A 27,923-nucleotide genomic window follows, 5' to 3' on the forward strand; every position below is an offset into this window, starting at 1 on the left:
GGGCACAGCCAATGGAGCAAGTGGGGGTCAGAATGATTTTAGGATGGATAAGTAACATGTTTCTATGATGATAGGAAGCATCCTATAGAGAGGAGAAAACAATGACAAGGCGGAAAATGAATTATTAGAATAAATAAATCAATGTTAGGGAAATCTGAGAATTCAGAATTCAAACTATTTTTAATCTCCTTTAAAATCACAGTAAGTAACAAGAGTGTGCAAAATAATGTCCCAATACAAACGCACCATCTAAAAATACTTTTAAATCAATTTGAGATCCTACAAAAGCTATTCTAGGTGGAGCTCAAGAGGCTGAAACACTGAAGGTCGGTAACCCCTTCCGGGGGACTCACACGTCACTCACCTCAGGCGCAGCCTGCCTTTTGTTGCTGTCTGAATCCTCCAAGGTCTGAAAGTAACTGTGCATGTACTCAGCCGCTCGCTGCCACTGGTGCTTCAGCAGAGCTTCCTGGATGAAATTTAAACATGCATTTGTTGTCTGAGCAAAATCCTTCTCCTTTTTCCCTCCAGTCGCTATAAAGATGAAAGAGAAGAGTCTTTAAACCTTGTGCATCGATTAGCAAAAATAAAATAAGAGGAAAAAAAAACCCTATGATTGCTCCTAAACTCACTCTGCAGGAGGCTCTATGCAAGGAACTTAACATGTTATCCTATTTTTTTCTCATATATTTCAGTCATTAAAAGTATGAGTTTTGAGCACTGGCTGGTGTGGCTCCGTGGATTGAGCGCCAGCCTGTGAATCTAAAGGGTGCTGGTTTGATTCCCGGTCAGGGCACATGCCTGGGTTATAGGTCAGGTCCCCAGTTGGGGGCGTGTGAGACAGGCAACCACACATTGATGTTTCCCTCCCTCTCTTTCTCCCTCCCCCTCTAAATAAAAAATAAAAAAATAAAATAAAATAAAAAGTATGGGCTTTGAGACAGACGTGGCTTTGACTCCTGAGACCAGCACTTAAACTGAGTTATTTGAGATTCAGTTTCCTTACCTTGAAAATGCCTCGCACAAAGATTTACTGAGAATGTACAGATATAATCACACGAGATTTAGATCAAAAGATAAAGAAAGAGGAGCTAAAGTCTAGAGCTAAGGGGAAAGAAGCAGCATTTGAGATCTTGCTTCCCAGTAACTGTCATCAGTTTGGACTCAAATAAACTCTTCTAAAAGTTCTTTATAGGTTTGAACATTTCTTACATCAACAAGTTCAGATGAAAGCTACCATTACATAAATGTACTGCATTGCAAAGAAATGAGTCATTTTCACTTATAAGTCAGCATTTTACTTGGGGCTAATTATTTCCGAATGCCCTGTTTTCTCTTTTTGAGTTTGGATATTTTAGAACACAGAACATTAAAGAAAAAGGAAACTAAAGATGACTTTACAAAGGAAACTAATTTGCACAAGGTCAAAGGTTAGGACACAAGGGTGACTCACAGGTTGTCTTCACCCTCCACCCCGCGACCTATGTTATTTTACTAGAAAGAAAGAGTAGCTGCCCCGTATTTACAGAGACTGATATTGGGACTCCTGCTGAATGTATTCTCAATCTGGCACTCTTTCTTTTCCATTTAATTAAACTTTTTTTCTCTCTTATCCAGCAAGAAAAAAACCCCTGCCTATAACCCATCAGCCACGAAAGTGGGGTGGGGGAGAGAAGGTTAGGTTAAGAAAGAGGCATGTGAAGGCAATGAGGAAAGTGCTGGTTCAAATGCATTCCCAGAAGCTCACCATCCAGCATACCAACATACGGACCATCGCTTCGATTATGTGTCCTTATATGGGATTTATCCCATAGAGAAACGTGTTTATGTTCACATCAGATGGAAATGGGAGGAAAGACCATTTTCAAAATCTGTTACAGATCGATTCTATTAGGAATTACTTCAATGCAATTCAACAGCAACTCCTTGAAAATACCTCCTAGGTACGTACTCCTCGATGCCAGAGACCACATCTTCTTCCTCGACATAGCCCCAAGAGTTAGCCAACGCCAGGGATATAGTAAGCGCTCAGTAAGGAAAAAAAAAGTGTATCTACCATAATTTAGACTGTTATTAATTCAAAGGAAAAGAATTCTAAAAGAAATAAGAATCTATTTTTTATTATTTCTTTTTTGCTACAGCATAAGAAACCCTCATGTATTTATTCCTGTCTTGAAAAGTGAACCAGCTAGGTTCTTCATTTTGCATCCACATCGAATCTTATCTCTTGCACGGAAGGCAAAACGGTTGTGTGTAGTTTGACTTACCCACACTCTCTACAAGCTTTTGCAGCCAAGGAAAACGCATTCCTGAACCAGCGCCCACATTCCTTCCCCCTGGGTCATCCTCTGTCCCAGGCCTTAGCAAGTCTTCGCTGAAATCACTCATACCTATATCAAAATGAGAGTATCGGTTACTTTCCGTACATCTTAATCCACAGCCTTCTGAGTTACACAGAAAAACAGGCATTTTCAAATCTATTAAATATCACTTGATCAGCAAAATTAATTGTACTGGTAGTTCCTTCAAAAAACAAATTTATGCCAGCAACAACCAAAATAAGTGATCCATTCAAAAAACAGACAAATGTTAGGTTTCAAGAAAACACAAAAATATGGCCTCTTGATTTAAAACAGTAACAAAAAGAAAACCCAACTCAAGTCTAGAGAAACATCAAAATAATACAAAATAACAAAGACAATACAATAATAACAGTAATACTAGTTAACATTTATTGGCCCTTTCTATACACCGGGCATATAAGTGACCTAATTTAATCCGTAGAGACATCCTATTATTTTCTCCCATTTTCATGTTGAAAAACTGAAGGGCTTAGTGAAGTAATGTCACCTGGCCCAACCTCAGAAAGGTGAGGTCAATATTCCATATCCAATGGTTCGTTGTAGGTCCTGCTGAAACTGCCTTCCCTCTTCTCCGCAATCCTACACCGCCATCCTCGTTCAGGACACCTTCGAGCTGGGTCTAGATCACTGCATCAGCTTTCTACCTAGTGACTCTGCCTCAAATTTAGCCACTTCACATCAGAGCCAGCGTAAATCAAAATCAAATTCTATGGTTAGGAGCATGGGTTTTAAATAACACAGGAATTTGAATCCCATGCCTGGGTGTTTTAAGGAGTCCTTAAAGAAGCCGCTCTTCCTCCCCAAATTCTCAACGACTACAGAGGTGCCACGCATGTACCACCTTAACCAGCTTTGCCACCCTTGTGTATCCTTCTCAGAACTCGAGGAATCCGAAGGGCAACCGGAGAAAATACCGCAGGTACACGGGTGAACGCTAGCGCAGCCCTTCGGGGTCCGCTCTGACTGCCCGCAGTGACTGAGGGCCACACCCGCGGCCCCCACCGTCCTAAAGCCGGACCCCCTCTGCACCACTAAACCTGCAGCCGGAGCAAACACCGGAAGCGGAGTGGGCTACAGCTTCGTATGAGCGTGCGCATAACCCGCTTCCGGCTCTCAGGCGGCGCGCAGACGCAGCTGCGACCCTAACTTCCGCCGCGCAGACCCAGCTACGACCCTAATTTCCGCCGCGCTGCCGTCACTGTCCCTGGCTCGTCCCCTACCTCCCTTACCCTGGTTCCCCACGCCCCAAGTAACCCGGAAGTGACCGTGAACTGCCGCCCTCCCACTGCGTTCGCTCCAGATTTAATTCTATCCCCGCCGCGAAGATGGGAGACTTTATTTGTAAATGGATGTTGGGGCGACGGGAGGGCAAGTGGATGAGGTGAACAGTCAAAAAGCAGAATGTTACTTTACCCCAGTAATTCACTTTCAGGTTTTTGTTTGGCTGGTGGTCCTGGCAAAACAAATCTGCATAGCCTTTTACTTATTTCCTTGAAGTCATTTTTCTCTTTTATCAAAATTTAGCTTTGAATGTAGTCTTGACTACCTCCCCCACATTTGGGCAAGAATTTCTTTTTCCTCTCAGCAAGGGAGTCACTGGCATGAGAAACGCTGGCAAACTTATTATGAAATAGAGGTGGAAAGGAAGATGACTAAATGTGAAATACGGGAAAGTTGAGCTCCAGGGAAGATGATCCTGGGAAAACAGAGACCAGTGGAAACACAGTACCTCTCCCAAATGTGGAGCGTTGAAGGGCCAGACTACCTTTCCAAAGCCTCCGAGTTAACCCAACCAGGACTAAGGCACGAACGTTAAAGGGAGGCAGCTTCGCAGTCGTTACAAGAATTGTGTGAGGCTGCCCAAGAATGGCGTAGGCTGCCCCAGGGATCGTGGGAGTTTTCCCCACCCAGAAAGTGAACCGTCGAGCAGAATCAGAGTGTTGCAGAGTTGACTGAAGGGTCTAGTTAGAGTTTGTACAGGAATTCCTTTCGATGCTACAAACCTTGATTCTATGCTGTCCTCATAAACACCGAGCAGTAGCGATGAGCCTACAAGGAAAGTTCCCTCTGCCGCTCCTGTGTCCTAGGTCCTTGGCTTCACTCAAGCCTGTGCTCTCACTCCACTGTCAAGTCTGATCTCAATGACCATGCGGTTCCAAGAAGGCACACGAATAAAATAACACAGACATGGGCTTCTAGTCTAAAGGCTTGGTATGGCTACATTTCTTCCATTGCCACAAAGTATAAACTCACCCACACCAACCCAGAACTGATTTTGTATGGCTAGAAACTTATGCTGTCACAAAAATGGTGAGGACATTTCTGATTTACCTCAACATTTCTTAGACAACTCTAGATGACAGTAGATAAAAGGGGAAAAGTTCAGAACTAATATCTTTATACTTGTATGCCCTACCTACCCATTCCCTTTCCCACAGTACAATTCTGGTAGAAAATGTGTTAGGTGAAGAGAGTAAAAAGAAAATGACTATACTATATCGCATCCAACGCCATAAATAAGATGAAGAAACGGCACAACAAAAACAATATAAAACAAAGCAAAGCACACATAAGGCTTTGTAGACTCCATTGTAGAAGGAAACATACCCTAAGGAACAAGGACTTCCTTACAATTTCATTGTACTAAAGAGCAACTTAATAATATAATCACTACATATTTTAAAGCTGGAAACTTATTTAGAGAATATTATTTCCATGAAACCCTTCACTCATTCCCTGCAATCTAATAAAGAGCATGCTTCAGACAACCAAACAATCAGAAAGGCATAGCCTATAGTACATCACAGCTAATAATACAAATAAGATTTGAAAAGGAATGTGGCAAAATGAAAACATGAAAACAAACACAACCCTGGCTGGGTGGGCCAGTTACTTGGAGCGCTCTCCCAATGTACCCGGGTTGTGGGTTTGACCCCGGGTCAGGGCACATGCAAGAAGCAGCTGGTGAATGCGTAAGTGGGTGGAGCCACAATCAATGTTTCTCTCTCTCAAATTAATCAAAAAAGGAACAAAAAAATTTAAAAAGGAACAAAAACAGATCACATGATAACATAGAGAAAAATATCCAACTATAAACTCCCTAAAATGCCCCCAGTTCAGACTTGAGAGAAAAAAACCCTACATTCTCAAAGGCTCAGCTTCATTGTTTTGCCCGTTTGGCTCCCTGAGCCACTGTATTAAAAAGTCCAGGCTATCCTACTGCAGAGAAAGGCCGCATGGAGAAAGAGAATGCAACACCACATGGAAGAGACTGCGTGGAGCCAACAGTCAGCGTCTTCGTTCCATACATAAGAGGACGAATTTCTCAGAACTTGCAGCTCAAATCAGTCCCTTGTACCACTGCATGAGTGCAACATCCAGATCACAACACGTGGAGGAGAGGCGAGCTATTCTCACTGAGCTATGTGCACATTGCCGACTCACAGAACTGCAAGCAGGGAAAGGGTGGTTATAAGCTGCAGAATTCTGGACTATCTATAGCTGTGTAACACACTGATATTGAAACTGAAAATAACTGAAATGTGACATGGATAATTTGCATCTTCTTCTTTTTTTTTCTCCATCAGCCTTGTTATAAATTACCAGTGTATTTATGTTGTGGTCAGAAAACAAATTTTGTGAAGTGTCAACATTTTTTCAAATTTAAGACTTATCTTATTTCCCCGAATAAGGTGTAATTTGTTAAATGTCCCATGGGTACTAGAAAAGAACGTGTGCTCTTCAACACCCTGTGGTTGTTGACGTCGATGAGGTTATCGTGCGTAATGGTTTTGTTCAGATCTATACCATTACCAATTTTTCATATAACAATACTATTAATTACTGAGATAAGGGTGTTAACATTGCAAATTATGTTTGTGGATTAGTCTCCTCCTTTGCTTTTGTTAGCTTTTCCTTTACATAGTTTGAAGTTTCATTACTGAGCACATAAACATTCCTGGTTCTTATGTCTTCCGGATGTAATAATCACTCTATCATTATGAAATATCCTTTTGTCTCTGATAACACTCTTCATCCCGAAGTGAAATTCACCAGACGTTAATATAGTCATTGCAGCTGTCTTAGTTTACGGTTTGCATGGCATATCCTTTTCCATCTTTCTACTTTCAGTCTAACTCTGCTTTTATTCATGTGCTTCCCAAGTCAATAGGAATTAGTTGCTTTTGGGTTTTTAATCCAATCTGACCATCTCTACCTTTTCATTGGTGTGTGGTATTAATTCCTGTTAACTGTAATAATTGATAGTGTTGAAATCAGCTCTATCATTTTGCTGTTCTTTCCAATTTGTTCCACTATTTTGTGTTCCTCTGGTCTTTGCTTCATGCCATTTTGAAGTTAATCAATTATTTTAGTATTCCATTTGAATTCTTCTGTTGGCTTTCAGCTATATCTTCTCACACTATTGTTCAGCAGCATTTCTAGGAATTATGACATGCACTCTTAAATTATCAACCACTTAAAGTTAAAATTGTGATACTCTACATGAAACAAAGGAACCTTGGCACAGATAGTTCCATTTACCACCCCCTCCAAGTCCTTCTGTGCTTTATTGTCTTATATGTTACATTTACAGTCATTATTATTTTGCGTTAAACAGTCATATGTATTTTAAAGAAGCTAAGAGAAGGAGAATACATATTGCCTTTTATATTGACCTATGCTTTACCATTTCCAGTGCTCTCCTCCCTTCCAGTAGGCTATCTTCAAAAACAGCTGCCAGAAATTCTTCCTATTCCTGTACATGGAAGTTGCTCCTCCCACTAAGAGGGAGAGTCTATTCCTCTCACACCTGTGCCTTGAATCTGGGCAGGTCCTTTGACTTGCTTTGACGAAAAACCATGGCAACAGTGGTGCCATGCCAGTTCTAGATGTAGGCCTTAAGAAGCCTCCTGTTTTCTTCTTTTATTCTCTAGGAATTCAGCCAGCAGGTAAGTAAGTTTGGGCCGGGTTACTGAATAACGAAAAACTTTGGAGAGACAGAGGCCTATCCCGGTCATTCCAGCCACCACCTCTGAGCCACCAGACACGTGGAGGAAGTTGCAGCCCCAGCGAGCCCTGCCAGCTGGACAGAGCAGCCACATGAGTGACCTTGTCGACAACCCTCAGGTCTGGAGAATCACCCGATTAAGTCCAGCCAAGGCATAGAATAGGGAGAAATAACAAGAAATTATCATTTTAAACCACTACATTTATTACATACTAAAGGACAACTAGAACCCTGGGTCTCAGTTTGCATCAGGTGTGCTGTCTTTCATCCTGAGGAATTTTTTTAACGGTGCTTACAGTGCAGATCTGTTGGCGTTGCGTAATCGCAGTTTGTATCGATGTGAAGGCCATGTTGTCCCCTAAAAAGACGACAGAGCCAGAAACATTGGCCTGCATCAGTAACGTGCTCTGGTCCATTACTTAACTGCAACTACGTTTTCCTACAGGCATTCACATTGTTTTATTATCCACTTAAATGTCATTCCTGGTTTCTTTGTCAGGAATAGTAAATGTGTGTGAGATAATTGTGAGAAATAAAAGCATGACTAGTATTTAACGACTAGGAACATAATGATGACTATAGCTCACACTTTTTATTAAGGGCTTCAGGCGCATCTGAAATGGCAATGAAACGCTCAGATATCCCAACAACGACTTCAATCTCTGATCACAAACAAAAAATTCAGGGGTTTGGATATAACGACCATCCTTCTTTCTCCTTCCGCAGAATTTCCAAAACAGGCTTGCCAAAAATATTTTAAATCCTAAAACACAGTTTTTGCGTTCTTTCTCTAAAATAAGAATATGCAAAATAATGTGCAGACATCTATAAATATATGGTATGGATCTGTTTTAATCCTCACTTTTTTTTTAAAGACATGTTCTCTCCTAATTTTTTAAAAAGATTTTACTTATTTTTAGAGAGAAGGGAAGGGAGAAAGAGAGGGAGAGTAACATTAATGTGTGAGAGATACATCAATCAGTTGCCTCTCACATGCCCCCCACCGGGGCCCTGGCCTGCAACCCAGGCACGTGTTCTGACTGGGAATCGAACTGGTGTGCTCAACACACTGAGCTACACCAGCCAGGGCTAATTCTTGCTTTCTTGAGCTGTGCTATCTTTAAATGTGCCTTGTCTGAATTGATATGTGCTGTAAGTATAAAATACACACCAGATTTCCAACAAAATAAAGAACGTAAAATGTCTCATTCCTTTTATAATGATTACAAATTGAAATAGTAATATTTTTGATGTATTGGGTTAAATAAAGTGTATGACTAAAATGAATTTCATCTGTTTTGTTTTACCTTTCTAATGCGACTTGTAGAAATTTTAAATGTGTAGCTGGCCTTTTATTGCTATTGGACAGCACTGTTCTAGAGAGTCAGTGAGGAGGGAAATATCGGGTTTAGATACTGTATGTAATCATTCTGGTTCGATGTCCTTCATTCATCCTCTTATGTATTCCGCACCATTTCCTATCCTATGCAGCTTTAAATAGGGATGAGCTTTTATATTTGCAGGGAACTGTTACTTTTTCTGTGTGCAACTGCTTGATATCCACAGTTAAGTAGTCTTAATAATGATTTTTATGTTCCTGTTCCTAATTTTATACCGAGTGTATCCATTAAAATGTTGAGGAATCAGAAGCTTTGCTTTGTCTGGATGTGTGATTTGTTAAGGGTGGGCTGTGATTGGGAGGATGTTGCTTGCCACCCTGACTGTTAGTAGGAAAGGAAGTGTCCAGGGTAGGTACTACCTAAAAATGTCCCTCTGTGACAAAGTCATTACTTTGCTGAGACTCTTGTTGCATCATCAACCATCCCTGCTGGCCAAGAGCCAGATATGTTGCTGTTTAATTTTTTAAACAACATAAATGGGCAACCTTTAATATGTGACCTTACTTGCTTCTTACAGAAACACCGTGAAGTGTCAACATTAGCCCCAATTTTATAGATGTGGAATCGGAAACGCACAGAAATCGATGACTTGCGTAAGGTCATGTGATTAAGCTTCTGATACCTAGCTTGATTCTTTTGACTACATTCCCTGCTTTTGTTCTTGTCCTATAAGGAAATAATTCACATCTGAACACAGTAATGGATAAAGCCAGTCTACCCTGTGGAAATTGAGTTGTATGGGCCCCACCCTGGAATTTGCTCTGTATCTGTTTCCGAGCACCAAATATTTGATTTCTGTAAAAACAGTGCCAAGGTAAATTAGGTAGAACCGGAAACAGGAACTTATACATAAGCCTAATATATGAGCGGCAATTTCAGATGTTTGAGTTTCTTTCATTGTACAGTAGGAATTGGGCGTTGGCCAAGACCAGACAAATAGCACATGCTGATAGACGACCTTGCCGTATACACGGCTCACTCCCCGTAGAACATATCCTTTGCCATGGCTTCTTCAGGGAAGGATTTCACCCCACTGGCCATGCTTAACACAAAACTGCATTCTCCTTGGCTTTCAGAACAGGATATTTGCTTAAAGTTCACTTTAGTTTTATGACCTCTTTACTTAAATTCTGATAGCTTTCTGTCTTTGACTCTACTCATTCTAAATTCATGTGATTGGTTTCACAATCTGACTTACCTGGCCACCCAAATTTACCTTCCACCAGTCTTTAGGTTTCCTTACTGTCCTTTAAGAATTTATTTCTGCTCTCTTTTGTCTTCTGTTGCTTTCTTCACTTGCCCTTTCCTTCTTTTAAGAATCTAAATCCTACTTAGCTCACCAAGACCTAACTCAAATCCTATCACTGTCATATACTTTCCTCCTTCCTTGAATATGGGGGAGCTTTGTCCAGCAGAGCCACCCCACCCCCGGCTCTGGCCACAGATGAGAATAAGTCTACTGAGACATGATCTGCTTGGGGAGGAAAGGTGGCCAGTCTCTCAGAGGAGAAGGGCCAGGAGCCTGTTCCTCACTGGGCTTTTACTGGGTTCGGTTCCCACAGGAATACAGGTAAAGCTCATCAATCATTGTCAGGCAGTAAGGATCAAACAATAGATAACATACAAGGAACTCTGAGGGCTTATTCTGAGTCAGGGTCAGTTAGCTAAAGGGCTATAGAACTTTGGGAAACAAACTCATTTCATGCTTGGACCCTTATCAGAAAACTGAGGACATTCTTAGCAAAGCAGGTTTCACAGGATTTTATGAATTGTTTCTTAGGCCTGATCGCCCAGGGAACAGTCCGTTCCTGCCCAGGGCTGCACCGTGCTCTGGCATTGTTTCAGGCTTAAGTCAGGCGTCAGGCGGGGAAGTAAGGTAGCCAAGAGATTAGGAGACTTCTTGCACACAGAATGAGGGCTCAGGCTATGTCAAAGCTGAGGGGCAAGGGTCCTTTCCCCCCTTTTTCTATAGTCCCCCAAGTCCTTCCCTGAGGGCCCCATCATGACCATGCCTGTCTTAGATCATACCTCCCTTGAGGAATCTTACCTGTCATTGGCTAACCAGTCATCCACCCGGGGGCCAAGAAGGGCGAAGTAAAGGGGGCAGAGGCAGAGCCCCAGGCAGGAAGATAAGCTTTGTCTCCTTAGTGGCTTAAGGTCCCAAGGTCCTTTACTCCGCCTTAGCCAAGGGGGTTACAGCTTCTGAAAGCAGGCAGGGCAGTTCCCAACATTTGAACTCCTTAGTGTTTAGAATTTGCCCCAAAACACATATTAGCACTTATTGTGTGGCAGGGTTCTTGATTTCTTCCCATCCCCCCATTCTTACTAAGAGAGATAATTGCTCTTAGCAAGAGAGCTTTGTTGATCTTTTAGGAGTTTCCTCTCTAAAGAATATGATGAGGACCCAGAGTCATTCTCCACCCTCAGGGTTGGAGCCAAGATTGAGGCTGTTTGGGCACAGGTGTAAAAGGTGGACCCATCTCCTAGTCATGGACCGCCCAGGATGACACTAGACACAAAAGACAGAGACCTGGAGAGAGAGAGGAAAGGAAGATCTCAGGATGCCCAGCAGGAAGTGAAACGGTGCGGGCTGACCTGACAGCATGAAGACATGGGTGTTTGTTGTTTTTCCAACTCTCTATATTGCAACCAATCACAGTGTGTTTTCATTTTTAACTCTGACCTTTATTAGGATCTACCTGGTTTATTACTCTTAATAAGACTTTAGGAAGGCAAGGACAGAAGCGGGAAGGACAGTGAGGAGGCTATTCCAGTCTTTTAGGTGAGAGATGTGGCTTGGCCTGCAGTGTTGGTGTAGGGGCTGGTGAGAAGTGGCCAGATTCTGGATGTATTTCAAATGCTTATGCTGGGTGAAAGAAGTCTGAGAAATAATACGTACTGCATGATTCCATTTCTTTCGAATTTTCAAAATTACAAATCCATCCACAGCAACAGAAGGTTGTTGGAGAGAGGCAGGAGTGGAGAGGATGGCATTCCAAAGGGGCTTGAGGACTCTTTTAGGGATGACGGGCATGTCAATCATCTTGACTGTGGTGATAGTCTCATGGGCCCATACACACGCCCAAACTGATCAGACTGCACACTTTAAACATGTGCAGTTTAACGTATGTCAACCACGCCTCAATAAAGTCATTAAAATAGACGGACTGAGCTTGGGGTGTGAAAGAGGTGTCAGTAACGGTTTGTAAATTTTTGGCTTGAGCACCTGGAAGATAGGAATTAAAATGTTATTATATTTGCAGGCAGGAAAGTTGAACAAAGCAGGGTTTGAGAGAGAGAAAAATAAAGAGTTTAGTTTTTAACATGTTAAGTTAGAGATGCCTGTTAGCCACAGCTAAGAATCTAAAGCAAACAAACACATAGAAGAAAAATTAAGCACTCCAGACGGCACTACGGCTTAAATCCATGGTGCATTATTTGTGGTGCATTCTCTCCATTTGTGGCATGGGGACGACTCTGGACCAATGCAACATCTCAGAGCTCCTACAGGCAAACAACTGTGAACATCTTTGAGACGGTCCCATCTTTCCCGTTATTCAACATCATGGATTGCATGGACAAAGCACATTCTTTCTTCTTGCTTTTAAAGAATCCAGTAGTTTAGGAAACCAACTGATGAGTTTGACTGGTGTTCCAGGTTGAATAACCTTCACAGAACTGTAGGCCATAGTTACAGACAAACGCGAAGTGCTCCAGCCTGGGCCAGAGCATCATAGTCCCTCCTCCCTGAACTGACCTGCAGGCTTGTGGCGCTTTTTTACATTTTCAGATCATTCAGTTTTAGTTTTGTTTGAACAAGATTTTGCCTCCCCGCGTCAGGAAAAAACAAAACAGAAATTGCATGTTGCTTGATGGAGGCTTTAAAGAGTTGTGTTAACAGGGAGGGTTGTACATGAATTTGAACGCTAGCTTCATCACCCACTAGAGTTTGAATGCCGCCTCAATTTGCTTATCTCAGAAATGAAGACACGTAGCAGTAGGATCTACTATGGTTAGGTACTACTGTTGGGAAGACTAAATGAACTGATAGATATAAAGACCTTAGAATAACACCCGCTCCTAAAGAAAGACTCAGAAAATCTTAGTTGCCATTGGCTAGCTTTCTCCTACTCTGACACCGAGTCGTCAGTCGTTCTTATGGCAGTTGGTTTCCACTACATTGCGGGCTTCCTTCGACAAGGACCAGCCGTCTTGTCTTTGGCCTACATATTCCTGCACACCTCCCTGGTGCCTGGCATGAAACGGTGGCATACGATGGAAGCGCAGCACATTTGCACTGGATTAAATTACTTCCCTTGTGGATAGAGACCAAAGTATCTGAGCTCTCAGCACGGGGACCCACTCATTGCCCACCTCTGTCTCCCAGGGCCCCTAAAAAGACCAAGCCGGCCACCCACTATATTTTACATCACCAATGGACCATTCCACTCCCACTCTCCCTTCCTAACCAAAGGGGTGTCCGGGATGAGAGTCTGAAGGAGAGGGAGCCTGGAAACCGGGACTAACAGTGGCAAATCGCGGGTGGGATTTCACAGTTGGGAAAAAGAAGTACCAAACCAAGAATGGGGGCTGCCGATCAGAAATGGGAAGCTGCGAAAACCTCGCGTCATCCCACCAAGAGGAGGTCGGTGCGAGGTTAGGGGTCTAGGGTCGCAGGGCCCGGACCTAGACAGGCCGGTGCGGGGGCGGGGGCGAGAAGGATGCAGCAGCGGTCCTGGTCCCCCAGACCCCTTCCTCTCGCAGAGCCGATGCTGACGTGTCGGCCGGAGCCACCCCAACCGTCCCCAGGCGCCGCCCCTCCGCGCTGCGCGCTCCGGACCTCGGAGCCCCGCCCCAGGCCCCGCCCGCTGGCGCCAGCACCGGCCTCGTCCTTCGCGTCACCCGCTCCCCGCGGTGACCACAACATGGCTGCGGCGCCGCGGCTGCCCTTGTGGCTGCTTCTGCTTGGGATGCCCTGGCGGGTACCAGGCCATCGGGAGCCTGACATGGACCGGCGCTTCTCCGAGCACAAACTCTGCGCCGACGCCGATTGCAGCAGTGAGTGCCGGGGTGGGGGGGGTGCCGGCCGTGGCCAGGGCCACGCGGGGGCAGCAGATCGGCCGCCCGCATGCCGGCCCGGGGGGAGTTACAGCCTGGGAGGGAGGGCAGAGCCCCGGGAAGGGAGGCCGGGCCGAGCCTCAGGTCCCTGCGTCTGTGCCGGGCGGCTCTGTGGATGCCCAGCCGGCAGGCCCTGGCCGTGGGGGGGGCTGCACCTCCCACTTGTTGCCAGCGTTTTATTTTTTCTTGGGCGAACGAGGCGGGGCTTTGGGGGTTGGAGGTGTCCCCCGTCCTCCCCCAGAGCAGCTCCCGGCTTCCGCTACCCTCAGCCACCTGGCTCCAAGGGGCGATGGGGCTGTGCGCCTCGTGCCCTGGGGTTCCCACGCCACCTCTGAGCGCTTTTCTGCCCTCGCTGCGGGGACCGGGGTGGGTGCTGTGCGGGGGCAGATGCGCCCAGGGCTCAGTGGGCGGACCCCCTGCCGAAGGTTGATGATGGGGCTCGGAAAGGCACCCCAGCGCTGCCCCTTGGCCCTTCTGCTTCACTCGGATTTGGGGCGCATACGGCCTTTTGAATAGATTTTGGAGTTTAGGTTTGGGACAGTCTCGGAGTCCCGGCTCGCAGTGTATTTCAAGGTCTCCGTCCACCTCTCTGTCCTGTCATTTCTGTGCTTGGAAGTCCCCTTGCGAGCAGCCAGACAGAGAGGGCAAGGCCACAATCTTTGGCTCTCGAAAGTTGCGGAGGATCTGCCTCGGCCACCTGGGACCTGCAGCCTCGTCTCCTTCGCGCAGGAAGCGGAATCGTTCCCCGGCCTCGGACTGGGGGTTGGAGGGCGGTGCGGAGGGCAGAGATCGCCAGGCTCCGAGGAAGAGGATTATGAAAGTAACAATAAATACTCAAAGGGTTTTGTAAACCTCACCAGCTTTAGCCTTAGCCCCCTGTGTTTGAAAGTCTTCCCATGCGTTTTCTTGAGCCAGGATTGTTCTTAGTCTCCCCGCAGTCCGCGAGTAACCTTGCCACTCAGTGATAATCGCTTCCCAGACGGTTGTGCACGCACTGCAATCCAAAGGTATAGAAAAGGTTCATTCTGAAAAGGCCACGGGCCTACAGTTTAGCTATTTATATTCAAATTGGTGTTATTCAAAGAAGAATTTCACAATTTGAAGTTTGTATTACTGCAACACCATCAAATAAGAAAGGAAGCAGTCTCTGATTTGTGTCAAGCGGTTCCTGGAGGTAACCCTCGGGCCGATGTAAATACGCACTAGAAAAGTGGAGCAACTTCCACGATTTTTTCCTTTAGTTTTCTCCGAGCAAACCCAGTTGCTCGCAAGCAGGGTTGGCTACGGCGCACGTTCACTATTCTTTGCTTTCAAGCACTATCCTGCCTGAGCTCTTGGAAGCCAGTCACCTGGAGAATCGCATGGCTGAGACTTCTTCAGTGGGCAACGTGGTGTTGAAAACGCCCTTAGGTTTTCATATGCTTCTATCCATATGGCACCATGTAACCAAACAGCAGGAAGCAGCTGCAGCAGGACCTGGGGCTGTCTGGTGTGGCGTTCCCTTTTCAGAAAGATGTTCTACGGTTTGCATTGTATTGCATCTCACATATTATTACACATCCTCAATGACCTCTTCTCAGGGGAACAAGAGAAACACTGCCGTTTACAATTCTGATACAGTCCCTGGCCTAGCACCCAATTATATCTGAATTAGGATGTTGACATGTATTAGAATAGTGAGATTTTTAGCTTCAAACTCCAAATAACCCCCTTTAAATCAATGTTTGTCCCTCAAACATGTTCTTAAAGATACACTGTAATATATTTATTGCTAGTGGGCTTTTAGAAAAGTTATTTCCATTTCATCCTTCTTTGTCTCTATTTAATTGCATTTATTGTCCATTTCACCTTACATCAGAAACTGCGTGTTTGGCCAACAAACAGAAAAACCCCTCTACGAGTTTCTGGGTCAGGTCAGGTGTGATTTAGGTTGGGCGCTTTCAGACTGCGACGGTGATGGTGACTGGTGAACAACTTTTACGGGTCGTGCTTGTCTCTGTCACACGTGATGTCCGCTTTTGAGTTTGTTTATAGAAATGGGCACATAAGGGTATTTTAACTTTGTTGTGAAACCTTACTGTTGGCTCTAGTCAACATTACTTACTTCCAGACAGTATCACCTTGTAACGTGATTGGATCCATCGCACAGGGCGAGACGTCCCTTCCTGTTAATTCACCCAGGCTTCGTAAGGACAGAACAACGGGGGGGGGGGGGGGGGGGGGGGGCACTGAAATTGACAATGTTTACTGCCAGTGGTGCCAGTTAGAGCCACTTAAGTAGTGCCTTTTAGGAGACAGAGTTAATTGGCCCCTTGGGGGTTTCTGGGTGCTCTCCCCAGTTCCCTATTACCTCTGCATGTACCTGTGCTTAAGCTGGTCAGCATCTGCGCGTGAGTTTACCCAATGGCAAAATGAAGCATTTTTATGACTAGGAAACAGCAAAGCTCACGACTAGAAGGCTAGAGAGGGAGCCAAGAGTTATTATTGAGAACAGCCTTTTAGGGAGTGGACACGTTGGGTTTTGCTCTCAGCATTATCCATAAAGAAAACTATTGAGGGTTTCCCTTTCCCCTATTTGCCAGGGGTGGGGGGGGTCCTGATGTATAATGATAACACTGTAAAGATTTTAGGTACTCTGAACATATGACTTGAAATGACTGACTCCAGGCAGTACTGGAGGAAGTTGTTTACAGCAGGTCCTTCCATTTCCTGATAAATCAATGTGGACCATGAAACTTGACCCTGACACCTGGTTATTTCTTTTCTCTCTTTATATCAGTGTTAATGTACCGGGGTGAGGCTCTAGAAGACTTCACAGGCCCGGACTGTCGTTTTGTGAATTTTAAAAGGGGCGACAACGTCTATGTCTACTATAAACTGGCGGGGAAATCGCCTGAAGTTTGGGCTGGAAGTGTAAGTAAATATTTGACATACTTTTTTTTTCCTTTTTCATCACCAGAAAGGATTTATTCAAGAAAAAGAAAGGATTGCAATTCACAACATGCACTTGGTGAGCCTTGTGCAAATTCTGCTGGGAAAGAGGGAGAGAATGACATATTTCTCTTCGGACTTTGTTTCGGCTTGTTTAGCACTGTTGATTTAAAAAAACTGTGTTCTTAGCATCCTTGATGGCGTTCACAGGTTCTCTCTGCTGTCTCCTGAGCAGGCATCAGGCTCGGCATGGAGTAGGGGCCCAGTAGAGGTTTCTTAAACAGAGCTGAACTGCTTCCGGCTGTTGCTCCTCAGCATCAAGTTCTAGGCCTTCTCGGCCATGGGTGCTCCATGTGTAGTAAAGTTTGAAAATTCCTAAACTTCATTGCTTTAAAATGGTGGGATTTTGGGGCATGAGACTTACTCCTGTAAGCTGTGGGCGAGATAGTGTTTCCCGATTGAAGTTGATTTTGTATGCATTTCTTTTTTCTAAATTATTAATATTTGTGAAAAACTGGCAGCGCTGGGAACAGTCACGTAATCCCGCTGTTCTTAAGTCTGTTAAACAGCAAAATGTCGTTTTCACTGTGTGCTTTCTTGTTTGTAAGTTTGTCCTGCTTGCAACTTCATCCTTTTCGTGCTTTTCAGACACCTGCTCCCAGTGGTCCCCCCGAAACTCAGTCCCACCCAGTTCTATGGGTGCCCTGATATCAGACACGGAAATCAGTGAGTGCAGCCTGCTCTGATGTTTTGAATGAGGAGATTCTCTAGGAGTGAGAGATTGAGAGGCGTAGGAGTTAATGGTCCTTTTTAAAGAGTGTGGACTGTGTATTTAGTAAGAGCAGTAAGAGTCTCTGATGTCCTTAGAACTGTCCCAACTTAGAGAAATACCCAGTCCCAACTGTGAAGGCTTTCAAAATCTCAATGAGACACCAAAACAGACAGCGGAAAATGAGCCTTGAGAAACCTCGATAGGGAAAACCAGACTAGTTTTGTTGGCAGTCCGGACTCCTAGGGAGGGATACTGAAAGGCCACCCAGTCAGGTACCATCCTTGTGTTTAGGGAGAGTCCCAGTTGAATCGCTCGATACAAAGAAGAATCGATTCTGTTTCTTTCAAGTCTACTACATGCAATTTCTTAACAGTCTTTATTTGTGGACAGTTATTCCACGTCCCTGGGCTGCATTTTTAATCTGGTGGTCAGGGGTGAGCATTTGAGTCGGCGAACTCAACTTGCATTTTTCTAACTCCACACTGTTGTTCACAACCACGTCCCCCTCTGGAAAGCCGGCCGTCATCCTGGGTCCCCACTCTCATCCGGCCTCTTCGGGAAGCTCCGCCCCCAGCACCCAGCCAGAAGGGGCCTTTGCTGTCTGATGGCTGTTTAGGAGGCCCTGTGTTTGCACCGCTCGTGTGACATTTCCTTCCGCTCTGTGTTGCAGGTAGTGTGAGTACCGTCTTAGCTCCTGTAAAGTCGAAAGCTGTCACGGAAGGGCCCGTGCGTAACGCAGGTTCCTTTAGAATGTTTCCTTTCAGGGCGGTGCCATCCACATTTGTCCTGATAGTAGCTGTGCAGAATTTGTTCTCTTAAACCAATATTCTGCTTTTCTTTTTCTTCCTAATCAGCAGTCCCTTGGTGGGGATTATACATGGAAGCAAAATTAGATACAACAAGGGTTAGTTCCAGTCATGAGGGCCCTTAATTCTGCAACATTTTGTGGGGGGGGTCATGTCATGAGAAATGGGACCCCATCCAGAATAAAAATATGGAGTTTTGTGTCACAGAGTTTACACAAAGATACATACATGTATTTCTCTACAGATCTCTGATTTTTTTTTCTCTTTTCCAGATTTTCTCTAAATAAAATTTTCCTGAGAAGGAAAAAAGGGATGTTTTCCCTTATCTCTCTCTTTTCGGGAACCTTATAATTCAGGAAATTAAAGACTCTCCCTCCGTAGCTTTCAAACGGTTCTGCTCTCTCTTTCTTAGTTTTCATCCTGCAGTCTTTCTTGGTTTCTTAGAGTATCAGACTTGACCTGCCGGTGGGGCGGCTTTAATCGCCCTGGCTTATCTGATCTCGCAGGCCGTACTCTCCCGCTGACACTGGCTTTCAGGTAGCTGCCAGGTATAACCAGAGCGCCCATAATGAGGATATTTTAGGAGTTAGAGATAAGATGGCCTTTTTTTCCTTTTTGTGCATTTGATCTGCCTGGCAGTCTCCTTCTCTAGTGGCTGGGAAGCGGTCTACCGACTGCGGCTGGTAACAGACAGTGCGTGTTTCTCAACAGGGCCGACTTAGTATAACCTTAGTTGTCAGAGCTGCGGATAAGCAGGGCGATCTTCTACGGAGTTTCACTTTGCGTACAACTAAAGCTTGATATGTAGATTCGTATGAATTTTATTTCCCCCACGTACTTGAAAATCTAGTTTTTGAAAAAGCTAGTACAGTACATAATATCAAGAAATAGTTGCCTTTTGTAGTGTTGGTCATATGTTTCAGAAATGTTGTATTTTTTAATTACTTTTTTATGGCTGGTGTTTATTGGTTTAAGAAAGACATACAAACACTGGTTTATAGGCAATGCTGTGAATGAAATGTGCAAGTAAATTCTTGCTAGAGGTTATTTGGAATTGTGTTTCCAACCAGCTTTGATTTGCATAGTTTTAATCATACAATATACATCAGTCTTCTCTTATGCACATCTTTTATCTACTTCAAAATCTAACTTCATGTGCTCTGTGTTTAGAATTAAGCCGAATGTTGAAAGAAAACTTCAGTGGTTTGAGAAAAGTTGGTTTTACAATATTATGTACTTAATTTTTATTAGAATCATAATTTCTGTAACCCTAACAGTGATGGTGTGTTTCTGTGGCTGTAGCTGCATATCTGTCTGTTTACTTTCTCATGTGTATTTCTTGTACAGAATTTTGATGGATATGTTTCTTTTGCCCATTCTTTTATATAGGTTGGACGTATTTTTGGATATTTTCCAAAGGCTTTAATCAAGGTAGCCCATACATATGCTAAAAACGAGCTACAAGTTCCAGCAGATGTAAGTTGTGGAGTTTTTTTGGTTCTCTATTATAACGGGCTTACAAATTCATCAGTTACTGATTACATTAAGCCCTCACTTAATGTCGTCTATAGGTTCTGTGACTTTAAGCAAAATGACATATAACGAAGCCAGTTTTATCATAGGTTGACTGATATAAGCAAGGGTTGAGTTTCTATGTCATTTCACCAATGTTATAACGAGATGACATTGAACAAGATACTAGTCAAGGACCTGCTGTGTTTTTGAAGGTCTTTCAGTGTGTTTTGGTCAGAAAAAGAAGTTAACGTTTGTGTATCAGATTTTACTTTAGAGTCAGACTACCTTTAAAAAGAGGAAAAAGGAAAATGAAAAGAACTTCTAGGAGACTTTATATCACAATCTGATAGTTATCTAATATACTGAAGTAGTGTTGTTATACAAGGCTGTGTGTTCTTCTACAGGTTTATTTTTTGCTGCTTCATATGAGAAAAAATTAAGAATTCAATATTTTTGCATTTAGTTCCTACATTTAGAAGGTAACTAATTCTTTTTATCAGCAAAAGGAGAAAGTGTCTCAATTTGAAAACTACTCATTGAGTGGCTGTTAGACAGTTTAAGTACATAGAAATCAGGTTAAATTCACCAAACGCCCTAAATTACGTGCTAGGCCAGGAATGCAAAGGTATAGGATTGTCTCGTTATTGACTCTTCAGAGATTTCAGGGGTTAGGTGCATTACAGGTCTGGGAAAGGGAACAGGAGAGTTTCAGATGAAGTCCTGTCTCACTACTGGGTGCCGACTGCTCACTCTGTAACGCGTTCGTCTGGGTGCACTGCCTGAACACAGCTTTGTGAAGACAAGGGTGGCATCCTCTTTCAGTTGGTGGTTTCTGGAGTTTATAATAAACAGTGCCCACCTTCCTTCAGACGCCTCCGAGCAGCTCATCCAACTTGCTGCAGAGTATGCTGGCTGCTGGCCCGGGGCAGTTCTTAGATGGCAAAATGGGTGAAGTTTTAGAGCCTCTGCTAATTCTTTTTTTTTTTTTTTTTAAAGATTTTACTTATTTTTAGAGAGAGGGGAAGGATGTGAGAAAGAGAGGGAGAGAAAGATTGGTTGGTGGCCTCTTGCTTGCTCCCAACTGGGGACCCAGCCTGCAACCCAGGCATGTGCCCTGACTGGGAATTGAACCAGGGTCCTTTTGGTTTGCAGGCCGGTGCTCCATCTACTGAGCCACACCAGCCCGGGTGCCATTGCTATTCTTAAAATTTCTTGATAGTCTCAAGGGTCATAAAGTCAGCCCTGTTACCTCTTTGGCCTCACTCCTAATGAAGAGACTTCCGGAATATGTATGAAATAGCAGTTCACTGGTCATAGGGACCTCATGTGTTCGGGATGCTGCCTTCGCCTTGGGCCTCCCATGGCTTGCCTCTCTCAGCGCTGAGAAAATGGCTTAGATGAGTGTGTGGTGAGAAAAGGAAACCGTCCATCTGTCCCACACTGGGCAGGTCTCCCCAGAGTAACGTGAAGGGCAAGTGAGGAGAAGAGAGTGATCTTTGTTGGTTTTTTAACTTTTTCTTCCGCTTATGGCCCCTTGGATATCAATACGGTTTTTAAGGGAGGACAGGAAGAATATAGATTTATGAATAGTCCTGAAAGCAGATTTTACTGACATTGGAACCCCGATTTAGAGTAAAGTATATTCCTTACTGAATCAAGTCACATTTGTGGTGGTAATTAAATTAGTGGGGGGCCCCCGACACAGTTGTTTGGTCCTTTCAATTTTTACTTCCTATGCACCTGTATTTCAGTAAGATACTTCTTAAGATGACTTATCTTTCCCAATCCAAGAAAATATGAGCTAAATAATCTGTGTAGACTCAGAGCCCGACAGCAAGGTGATTCTGCCCGTTTCTAGCCAGGTAAGCAGGGAAGGGCAGCCTACAAGGCAGGATGGCAGAGATGCTGGATGGTCCTCCAGCTTCTCCCGCACCAATTACTACATGGTGAATTCCCAGAACATCAGGTATAGATGTTTATAGATGTTGGAAGTTGGGGGACCCAGTCAGTGACATCCCACTTTTCCCCACTTGTGCCTAGAACAAACTGAGAGGCCCAGGATTCAGGCAGATGGAGACTAAAATGCCACCATTATTTATTGATAAAGCTTTTTGGCAAACATGGCTGAAGTGTGCAGAAATAATGGGCTCTCAGGCCCTGGCTGGTGTGGCTCAGCAGATTGAGCACCAGTCTGTGAACCAGGGGATTGCCAGTTCGATTCCCCATTGGGGCGCATGCCTGGGTTGCAGGCTGGGTCCCCAGTGGGGGGGTGTGTGTGAGAGGCAACCACACACTGATGTTTTTCTCCCTCTCTTTCTCCCTCCTTTCCCCTCTCTAAAAATAAACAAATCAAATCTTAAGAAAAAAAAAGGAAAGGGGGCTCTTGAAATTGCAGTCTAGACTAACATAGCCGGAGGCGGAGCTAGGTAAGGGGGCTTGGGGGTTGTCCCCAGGGGAACGGTCCCCATAAAACTGACAGCGCAGAGGATATGTGCTCTCTCCAGCTGGTCCCAAACAGAAGATAGGGACGGTGTGGGGCAAACTCACCAGCAACACAACTCATCTCTCCCCCGGGGGAGAGGGAAGGAAGGGAAGACAGGAATATGCATGCCTCAGGTAGAAGTCCTTCCGCAGGGCAGCAGCAGGCCAGGGACAGGTGGGTTCCAGCCTGCCATCTCCCAACTACCCAAGGACAGTAATTGCTCAAGGGTGGCACAAAAGGTCCGTGAGAGCCAAACACGAATTTGAGGTTATCCTTGCCATCAGCATGGGTGAGAGTTTGCTCTTGTGACACTTGGCTGGCAACATACTAATGTTTTTCTTTCCCTTACAGGAGACAGATTTTGTTTGCTTTGATGGGGGAAGAGATGATTTTGATAACTATAATTTAAAAGAACTTTTAGGATTTTTGGAATTGTACAGTTTTGCAACTGGAGAGTCTAAGAAACCTATAGAAAAAACTGTGGAAAAACCTCCTGAAGTATCTGAAGAAAGTGACCCTGCGCCTGGTTCGGTACAGCCCACCGCAGAGGAAAGGCACGGCGCTTCCCCGGGAAACGCTCGGGAGCAGGAGGAAAGCCATGAGACTCAGGAGACCCACCCCCACGCAAGCGGTCAGACAGATCGCTCTCGGGGGGCGCGATCTTCGCCTGAACCGTTGGAAGAAATGCTTCAAGATAAACTAAAAGTGCAAGACAGTGAAAACAACAAAACCAGCAATAGTTCTCAGGCCTCAAATGAACAGGAGAAGATTGATGCCTATAAACTTTTGAAAAAAGAAATGACTCTGGACTTAAAAACCAAATTTGGCTCAACTGCGGATGCACTTGTGTCTGATGATGAGACAACCAGACTTGTTACTTCACTAGAAGACGATTTTGATGAGGATTTAGATGCTGAGTATTATGTCATTGGGAAGGAAGAAGAGGAGGAGAATCAGGAAAACTTTGATGAGATACCATTACTAACCTATACAGATGAGGAAGATTTGAAAACGCTAGCAACACCTGAAGTTGGGAAACACTCAACTGATAAAGAGCAGAATTCAAGTGAAGAGGATGAAGTAGAGGTAGCTCAGCCCCTGCACACCAAACACGATGGAGGAGACCTAACAGCTTGGGAGGACACTGTCGTCTCCGCTGTCACAGGAGGCGAGGAACAAACAGGTATGGATTTTGAGAGTTACAATTCAGAAGAAGAAAAGGAAGGCGATGATGGATTAGTTCCAGACAGCAAATGGGGGAAACCACAATTACCAACGGATTATACGGACTCTAAAAAGGCAGAAGATGGCCTTCCGGTTGCAGAAGTTCCTGAACCCAATAATGACAAAGACCCAGAAGTGGACCCGGAATCTCACGATAAAGGAAAATGGAGGACAGTGGAGGAATCTGAGAGGAAGCTGGTGCAGGGTAAGAAAGGGTTAGAGGACGAGAAGAAAGAAGACAGGACTCTGCACGGCCCTACTCAGAGCAGTAACCTCAACTCCTTGGTAGTGACTGAAAAGGGTAAAGAAACATTGAAATCAGTCTTTGGTAACAAAGAACAGGATCCTAAAGGAGCAGCTGTTCTTATCTCAAAAGGAGTGGTCCAGGAGGAGAAGCCTGGAGAGCCAGTTCTGCAAGGTGGCTCAGAGAGTAGACGGGAACACAAAGCTGCAGGGAGTCAGGCGGAGGAAGAACAGATTAAACCGGAAGCCATGGATGCCACACCACTCTTGGGAGATGACCAGCACAATGCATCTAAAGACGGTGTGGAGGAGGAAGTAGATATTTTAGTAAATGGACCAAAACCACACAGAGTTTCAGTGGAGCATCTAAGTGAGAAATTTAAAGAGGAACAGCTTCTTAAAACTCAGAATCAACCTCGGTTCTCCTCTCCTGATGAAATTGGTTTGCCAGCAGGGCTGGAAGACGAGGGTCCCGTTCTGGGAAGAAATCTGTCCTGGCAACAAGAACGAGATGTGGCCGCCGCAGAGAACACACCAGGGGGTGAGAAGACAAGGCTGTCAGCAGAAGAGGTCGCAGGAGACGCTGTGGGCAGGGAGTTTGTCCCTCCAAAGCCGGGCACTCCAGAAGCAGAAACAGTGGGCCCACCCAGCAGCGCAGAAGTGCCAGGCCCCCACCCTGAAAAGCCAGAAGCAGAAGATGATGATTACACCCCCGAGGAACTACTGGAGGACGAAAATGCTGCAAGTGCAAAGCAGTCTAAAGGAAAAAGCCCTGAGATGCAGGACAGGCCGTTCGAGGTTCATCCGCAAGTGCCCGAAAGAGGGACTTTAGGTGCCATGAATACTGATGCAGAAACCGAAGCCCACAAAGAAAAAACTGGTAACATTTTGGAAACTGATAGGACAAATGAAACTGTGGGCAAAGGGGTGAGCACACTAGGCCAGGAACCTGGTGGTCTGGTGGTAGAAAAAGAAGAAAGCCCCCCTGCAGATGAGAAAGCGCAGAGACCATCTGAAGGAAGCGACTTGCCTGACAAGGAAACACACCAGACTCCAGAGTCGGGCGAAGTGTTTGAGAATGGAGAGTCTGCTTATGGTACACAGGACAACCCTGAGAACCACCCGAAGACCTCAGGGCTCACGGAGAAGCCTGGGGCGGGACTCCCTCGAGAGGACCGGGAAGATGGAGAGAAGCTCACGGACACACAGAGCCAGGGGGCTGCCCCTGAGGAGCGAGGCCACGCGTCCCACCAGGCTGTACCTGCAGCGGCGGAGCCGGGGCGCGGCGGACACTCGGCCCACTTGCCGATCATAAGCAGCTTCTTTAAGGAGCAGCAGTCATTGCAGCGGTTCCAGAAGTACTTTGATGTCCACGAGCTGGAAGCCATGTTCCAAGAAATGTCACTGAAGCTGAGGTCAGCACAGCAGGAGAGCCCGCCCTATAGCGTGGAAAAAGCCCTGGACAAGGTCTTCCGCGTGTCGGAGTCACAGATTCTGAGTGCAGCAGAGGAAATGCTGGACACTCGTGTGACCGAACTTCGAGACTTGGGAATGAAGGAAAACATATTCGAAGAGGCCGCAGTGCTGGATGATGTCCAAGACCTGATCTATTTTGTCAGGTACAGACACTCCACAGGGCGGGGGACCGGACCGCTGGCGATGGCGCAGCCTTCGGAGGAAGGCTGGGATGGACCAGCAGAAGGTAAAGTACCTGCCTGTGGCCTTGTCGGGTGGGGCTGCGGGCGTGTCTCGGACCTTACTTGTAAAGCGTCCAGTGTCCAGTGTCTAAAGGCAAGAGGCAGCATAGTGATGTCCACACATCTCTTGCCGTCTTTTTTTAGGCTTGGACAAGGATTTTTTATCCTGCTTTCTCCTTAGAATAGTGGGGAATGGTAGCATTTTCAAAAGGAAACTTTATAAAAAGATAAAGGTATAAACAAGAAAAAGATGCGCATAGTAGACCTGCTGGCGAAGTACACATTTCATGTAACATTAGGAAAGCGCTTTTGGGAACGCGATTTCTTAATCATGAAGTAACCGCGGTGGGATCGAGGATCGCCAGATGTAACTCTGCATCGATGCCCTGCCGCTTTGGGGATGTCGTGTTCTTTCTGCCTCTCTGGGGCAGTCACCCCAGTCAGTTACAGTTGACGGGGCCCTGGGGTTCTTGCGTTCTGACTGACCGAGCATTGACCAGGATGCAGAGTTCTAACACAGCACTTGGCACACAGAAGACACTGGGCGAGGAGTGGCAGGCCTGACCCTCCCTGAGCCCGTACCCCAATGGAAGCTGGTTCCTAGCCGCATGCTCTTCTCCATGTCCCCGCGCTTTCAAACGGGGGCGTTCCGACCGGGGGTCTGTAGAGGAATGCCAGGAGGCAGACATAAAGGCACAGGATAAATTTATCTCCCCAGAGTGCCAGTTTTTCCTGAACACTTGGGGAAGGGAACATCTTTGCAGGTCATTAAAGCAGATGTATATTGGATTGGGATATAGAACTTGAATTTTCAGGTAAATTAGGTCGTTTCACGGGAATTCATCTTTGTGGTGGGCCATCTTGGACTGTGCCCAGAGCCTCTTAGGGATGGAAATGGGTCTCTCCCTGACTGTTAGCGGTCCTTTGGAGATAACTGGAGGCCCTTCAGCAGGCTGCCTCTGTGTGTGATGCCCTTCTCTGTGCTGGCTCTGAGACAGACATGCTTGTGTCTGGAAGAGTGCCTGTCACTTCTGCAGAAGAGATGTTTCACCTCTCTGCTCCTGATTGGGATTCTCTTCTGCACATTCATCTGTGTGGGCCAAAGGAAGTTAGGTTATTGAGGTCCCTACTCTAAGTATATTTAGTTATTTATGAAATACTTTGGCATAAGGGTTTCTTTGTCATTTTTATTATGTACATTAGCCATCTTAGCAGTGAGGGGAAAGCATTTGAAACTGTTGTTTCCCTGCCCACTTGGGCTCCCTGGCTGCCAGGGCCGGGAGGGTGGGGGTGGGAGGGGTGGGCCCTGGAGCTGTGTGGGGGTGACGCTCAGTGGGAGGGATGGAATGGGGAGAGTCAGCAAGCTTTGTTGGCCAGTGTGCTCTTCTTCCCCGCAGAGGTACAGCCACCCCTGGAAGACAATCCCTCCCAAGAGAACACAGAAGATCTTAAAATGCAGATTCCTGAAGAGCCCAGCCCCTTGGACCAACCCGTGACCAGAAACATGGGTGTCTTAGAAGTGTCACAGAAGCCGAATACTGAGAAGGACGTACACCCAGGTAAAGCTTGCTAATTTCTCTCTGCAGAGCAGAGGCTCTGCATGTCATAAAGAGGAGCTTCTAGGAGATTTGCTGCTGCAGATAGGAAATACGGGGAGAGTAATACAGGTATGAATGAATTTCAGTAATAAGAAATCCTGGAACAGAAGGAAAGGCAGGAGTTGACACACGGCGGTCCGTCCCAGGAATCAGGCCAGAGGCCGTGACTAACCCACGTACCAGTGGCTGGCTAGCATCAGCTTATGCAGACAATTTTAAACTGAAATAATACTTTAAAAGCCTTATGCTCTAAAACAGTAGTTTGCAACCAGACCAGCAGCATTGGAAGCTCCGAGGGCGGGCACCAGCCATCTGCGTTTAACAGGCCCTCCAGGAATTCGGAGCGGTTGAAAGCGTGTTGGAGAACCACTGCTCCGAACCTCACAAATTCGGTGTTTTCCCTCCACTCCACACCCCAGGCCCCTACCCCCAAGTAAGAGAATGGCAAACAGCACAGAGCGCTGCCGCGCGCAGCAGTCCAGGGCACTCGGGCGCTTGTCGACAGTGTCTGAGTCTCAGAGCAGAGCGAGCTAGGTCTAGTGGGAGTGCGGCTCATTTCGTCTGAGTTGAGAAAGTTGTTTTAAAAACAAAATTTAAAAAACACAACCCTAATCATGGTGTCAACAGCTTTCTAATTTTCATGTGGCTTGCTCATTTTAGCAGGAAATCAGAAGAACAGCTGATTGTGTTATTTTGTCTGAATGGGGACATGACATCATTCCTGTTTCTGTTCTGAAAGGCCTAGGAGCCTAGGGATAGCTTCACC

At 45.5% G+C, this 27,923-nt stretch overlaps 2 protein-coding genes across 8 annotated transcripts in view; one reads left to right on the forward strand and one right to left on the reverse strand.

The window, feature by feature from the left end:
- TAF1A (TATA-box binding protein associated factor, RNA polymerase I subunit A) overlaps window positions 1-27,923 on the reverse strand; it is a 51,689-nt gene that overhangs the window by 14,527 nt on the left and 9,239 nt on the right. For 2 of the 7 annotated variants that reach the window (XM_053912845.2, XM_053912846.2), the window contains 2 exons: window positions 2,268-2,390; window positions 365-534 (listed from right to left, as the gene is read on the reverse strand). In XM_053912845.2, coding sequence (XP_053768820.1) covers window positions 365-534; window positions 2,268-2,390 — 293 coding nt within the window. Of the gene's footprint in view, window positions 1-364; window positions 535-2,267; window positions 2,391-2,850; window positions 3,466-27,923 lie in introns of those variants that run through there. The other 5 variants (XM_045184573.3, XM_024576109.4, XM_024576110.4 and 2 more) reach the window with 5 other exon arrangements.
- MIA3 (MIA SH3 domain ER export factor 3) overlaps window positions 13,646-27,923 on the forward strand; it is a 38,463-nt gene continuing 24,185 nt past the window's right edge. The window contains 5 exon segments of the mRNA XM_024575943.4: window positions 13,646-13,829; window positions 16,669-16,802; window positions 19,788-19,874; window positions 22,747-25,564; window positions 26,957-27,118. Of these exon segments, the coding sequence (XP_024431711.2) occupies window positions 13,697-13,829; window positions 16,669-16,802; window positions 19,788-19,874; window positions 22,747-25,564; window positions 26,957-27,118 (3,334 nt within the window). The 5' untranslated portion in view covers window positions 13,646-13,696.

The sequence above is a fragment of the Desmodus rotundus genome, chromosome 10 (genome assembly GCF_022682495.2).
Source record: "Desmodus rotundus isolate HL8 chromosome 10, HLdesRot8A.1, whole genome shotgun sequence".
Taxonomy (NCBI): Eukaryota; Metazoa; Chordata; class Mammalia; order Chiroptera; family Phyllostomidae; genus Desmodus; species Desmodus rotundus.